General features: G+C 43.6%; 1 protein-coding gene across 1 annotated transcript in view; it reads right to left on the bottom strand.

The window, feature by feature from the left end:
• Positions 1-546: 546 nt before the first annotated feature.
• grin2ca (glutamate receptor, ionotropic, N-methyl D-aspartate 2Ca) overlaps positions 547-5,036 on the bottom strand; it is a gene marked incomplete at its 5' end in the record, with an annotated part of 37,846 nt that continues 33,356 nt past the window's right edge. Inside the window, one exon of the mRNA XM_020604913.1 lies at positions 547-4,131. Coding sequence (XP_020460569.1) covers positions 2,530-4,131 — 1,602 coding nt within the window. The remainder of the gene's footprint in view (positions 4,132-5,036) is intronic.

The raw sequence follows: 5,036 nt of genomic DNA, 5'->3' as shown, positions 1-5,036 counted from the left end.
GTCTACACAGCTTGAAGTTGCAGTTGTTCTTTTCAAAGCTCAGCTGACCGTGACCACCGCTGTTCCTCCAGCAAGGTAGGTTTCTGCTGCCTGTGTTAACATACCTACTTTGATTAATAGTTGTGTCCTGGCCCACAGGAGGTTTTGATTATGTTGCACATGGTGGAAAAATGGACAAAATTAAGTACTTCCAAAGCAGATTAAATAGCAGTGGATTTCTGAGTTTACTGTTGATGGACACTAATGTGCCACATGCACAAAGGAAATGAAGGTGCAAAAAAAGTCACATAAATTGCATTAAGCAGTTAAACATGTCCAGGAAAACAAAACACGAGTCTTAAGAACTGGCATTTAAAAGGTGACAGTGCATATACTTGATCACGTTCTGTTAGTATAAAATAGTGTATTAGTGTATGTAATGCATATTGTATACATTTAGTATGTAGTACTGAATTAGGACACAATATGGGTTCTGTCAGTCAGTGTTTGTGTGCTTGTAAATATGGCTGCTATTGCCAGTTGTTTTTGTTGCTCTTGTGTTGTTGCTTTTCTGCTCAAATGTTGCTGTTAAGTATGTATAGACTTGCACTGATATTAGTTATGAATTGATTTGTTGTCATGAGTGAGCTAATTGTCTCCCAGCTCTGGTTTGGCATGTGTGTGACTTGATACCACAGATTTTTTAAACTATATTGTATTTTTATTTTTAGCTGCAATCAACTATGATTAAGGATGTGTAGGTAGTGGCTGTTTTAGGTTGGAATGGTTTTGTACTGTATTCCCCTCCCCCACTTTGTTGTTATTGTTGCTTTCTAACCAGCTCAGCCCTAGGGGCAGTATTTATCGTTCTTTATAATAATGCCCTTTCAAGTCTGAAGGAAATTGTTTGTGTGGCTTAGAATGATTCTTCCCAGTGTTTTACCTCCGGTGACACTCATCAATCACTGAGTCATTTCAGCAAGATGTTTAACACATTGTGAGTTTACTGTTACTGTCTGGGCCTCGTTCAGTTACTGTGACACTGCTGGTTGATTTTGTCACTCTCTGCAGCGACACATCTGGTTGGTTATTTGGTGTGTGCTGGCTGTCAAGTTGAGCTCTTCTGCTGCTGTTGTATGTGCATTAAACACTCATTTTGTTTTGGTCTTTGTTTGACACACTGATGCTTTCATGCTGATATTTTGCACAGTGATGGAACAAGAGTACTGTAATATTGAGTATTATTAGAACTGGTTTTGAATTTGTTAACTTGTAGCTCATTGAATTTGATTGTTTTGGCTGCAACCATTTTTGTACTTGGTTTATGGAAACATGCCTGTTGTCTTGGACAAGGTTTCATTTACAGAATGAATTTTGGCTTCAATGGAATCTCGCACGGCATAAGTAGTCACTTTCACATTTCCTCACCTTAACCTTAATCAGAGTTTTTTTTGTGGAAGCTTGGCTAATTCTTCATCATATCATATTTGCATCTAAACTGCCAAGCATCTGTTGGGTTTGGTTCACACTGCTGCTACACTCAGCAGCATTCAGTGCCAGTCTGAAGGTCATATCCATGTACTGATGGTCATCTGCTGCTTATCAGTGATAGCATTTCATAACAATGGTTTGGTTCATTCAGTTTAATCTATCTTAGTTTATTTTAGACTGTTCCCTTGAATGGTTGAAGGCACTTTGTTAGAGCACAGAGTGCCCAAGGTCAGAACCTAGACACTCAATACTAACCTTTTACAGTGCATATACTGTATTCACACAGTCATCTAAGTTGGCACATAGAAATTACAGATTGTAAGCACAATAGAGAACAAATGAAAAGTAGAGTCACATTCATAATCGCACTGCATGATGTGAGAGCATAGTTTACATACAGACTGAGATGACAGATAATTCCAAAAGACCCTTGAACCTGTTGTTTATTAAAGGGCAGTGTAACATTAGAAATACACAGGATGCTTTTTATGGTGTTCCCTTCTTAAAATCTCAGTCAAAATAAATTAATGACCTATAGAGCGGAAAGCCTCAGAGCAACTTTACACCAAAGGTCATGGACTAGAAAACTCATGGAAGACATGTCAGTGGTTTGATCACTAACTTGTGTTTATAACTGATCTCTCAATTGAAATGAAAAAAGAAAAACAACAGTCTCAAGTTGTAATCAGATAGAGAGGCTACAGTATATTGTCTCCCAGACGTCTTTCATATACCAACACAGCATTTAAAAATCTGTTACATCAACAGGTTAAATTCTTATGTATTAAATACTTTTTAACATTGCCTTTTCTTGTGTAATATTTGAAGTTTGACTTACAAAGTCCCAGCAGTAAATTGCTTGATGGTCTTCTCCTTCACATTTTCTGCCCAAGATATTATTGCACTAATAATTGAGAGACACTCTCAAAATACACTGTTGGTGTAGAGTTGATGGAAGGGGTTCTCCCATCAACAGGCTGATGGGAGAACCCCTTGGCATGTGCCTCTTCAGAAGGATTCAGTCTGAGAGCATAGTGGAGGTCCAGTGAGGATGAGGACTCAGACCTCAGACTCCAGACTAGATACCCTGCCCCAGGGCTTTGGCACATAGGGACTGTTGACTCTACGCGCCACTAACACCTGCCTCCGCTCTCTACTCCCAGAGCCTGGGGCTTCCCTCTTCCCTGTACCATCGTATGCCCTGAACATACTGTTCTGGTAAACCATCTGCCTGTCACCCACATGAGGCAGCATCACTGCATTATCTGGGCAGTGCCTTGTACAGGGAATGAAGTGGCACATGTCCTTGGAGCTGTTGTAGAACTGGGATGGCCCTTGACTCAGTTGCTCCACATACACTGGTAAGTCTGTGTACGAGTCCAGGTAGGTGGAATAGTGTCTGTGCACTACTGTGGAGGAGGCGCGGCGCAGGGCAGCGGCGTTCTGCAGAGGGGCTTCCCTGTAGGAGGGCAGCTGGGTGGATTCAGAATACTTGAGATTTTGCTTGTAGGGGTAGGAGCCCATGTGGGCTGGGTCCAAGTAGGCAGGCTCAGCAGCCAGGGGGTAGCAGGACAGTCTGTGCCCCAGACTGTTGTATAGCTTGTGGGGCTTTGGGCTAGCTACCTTCACCCGTGGAAACAGGTCAGGCATTTCTACACGGGTGGAGGGAGATGTGGACGTGGAGGGCTTTGTTTCATCTACCTGACGGATACTGTCATTGCCCCATGCGGCTTTGAGGAATGAGGCGCGGCAGTTGGGTTTGTCCTGCCCTTGGAGTGGTATGTCATCCACTCCAGGCTGCAGATAAGACTTCATACAAGAGTTGCAGCTTGTGTTGCTACCTGGATAGTGTCCTGCTGTACAGGTCATGGCAGCAGCATCAGCGGCATGGTTCAGTAGGTGATTAGCCCTCAACTCAGCAAGGCAGGATCTAGGTTTATCGTAGTCAGCTCTCACTCTAGGGTCTGCAGCATCAAACACATAGCTATGAGACCTGCATTTCTGGCTGACACAGTCAGGGGGGTAGCTAAGCTTCCTCCTGATCGGTCCTTTGTGCTCCATGTGTATATCAGGCACCTGGAACTCCCTGTAAGGAACAAAAGGGATAGTGGGGTGCCGGGCCTGGTTCTCCACATACAACTTGCTGCTGTGGTGGGGGTTAGGTGTACCAGTGGGAGTGGGGTCCCTCATGGCAATGTGAGGGCTGCTGATGCTGGAGATGGGCAGAGTCCTCTCTAAGACATATTGACTTCGGGCTGGCAGCGTGTAGCGTAGTGGGGTGGGGTGGATCATGACACGAGGCTGGGGGGAGGTGTCCCCATAATGAACTGGAAAGGTGGGTGTGAGGGCCCTCTGAGGGTATGGGGAGTGGTTGTCTGTGATGCTGGGTATGTAGGGCAGACGGCCATGGGTCATGTCTGTGGTTGTCACTCTGGGTGACAGGCCAGCGCGCACATTTTCTGCTCCCCGCCTGCTCCAGTTTTCTATTGTTTTGGTGGCATTGTCCAGAGAGTTTTCCACTCTGGCAGAGGACACCATGTCCTTGGCTGTCTTCAGCATCTTAAGCACATTAGCTTGTGTGTAGTTGGTAGTTATGTCAGGACTCTGTATGCTTCCATTGCGGTCAGTTTGCTCTACTCCGTTGAAGCAGCTGTAGATGCCCTGTAGAGAGACAGATGGGTAAAACTGCAGTGGGTTAAGCTTCATCAGACAACAGAAAGAACCAACATTTACTGAACTCCTAAAGGTTTTCAGTCATTTTTTGCGTGATGAATTTTGTTCGATTTCTATAAAATTTCAATTAACTTGAATAGAAAATGGGGTGAAAACAATGGAAAACTGTCACTGCAGAAAGGGATTCATTGTCGTTTCTGTTTTTCATGTTGCTGTGTTTGTGTGTGTTGTTTGCACGTAGCTTGATGTTAAAGACAGCTCTGGCATATATGAGTGGGCTGTTGAGCTTACACTTATATACAGTGGGTACGGAAAGTATTCAGACCCCCTTAAATTTTTCACTCTTTGTTATATTGCAGCCATATGCTAAAATCATTTAAGTTCATTTTTTTCCTCATTAATGTACACACAGCACCCCATATTGACAGAAAAACACAGAATTTTTGACATTTTTGCAGATTTATTAAGAAAGAAAAACTGAAATATCACATGGTCATAAGTATTCAGACCCTTTGCTGTGACACTCATATATTTAACTTAGGTGCTGTCCATTTCTTCTGATCATCCCTCAGATGGTTCTACACCTTCATTTGAGTCCAGCTGTGTTTGATTATACTGATTGGACGTGATTAGGAAAAGCCACACACCTGTCTATATAAGACCCTACAGCTCACACTGCATGTCAGAGCAAATGAGAATCATGAGGTCAAAGGAACTGCCTGAAGAGCTCAGAGACAGAATTGTGGCAAGGCACAGATCTGGCCAAGGTTACAAAAAAAAATTTCTGCTGCACTTAAGGTTCCTAAGAGCACAGGGGCCTCCATAATCCTTAAATGGAAGACGTTTGGGACGACCAGAACCCTTCCTAGAGCTGGCCGTCCGGCCAAACTGAG

Source organism: Monopterus albus, unplaced genomic scaffold, assembly GCF_001952655.1.
Source record: "Monopterus albus unplaced genomic scaffold, M_albus_1.0 scaffold68.1, whole genome shotgun sequence".
In the NCBI taxonomy this organism is placed as follows: domain Eukaryota; kingdom Metazoa; phylum Chordata; class Actinopteri; order Synbranchiformes; family Synbranchidae; genus Monopterus; species Monopterus albus.
This window is presented reverse-complemented; position numbering and strand designations above follow the sequence as displayed.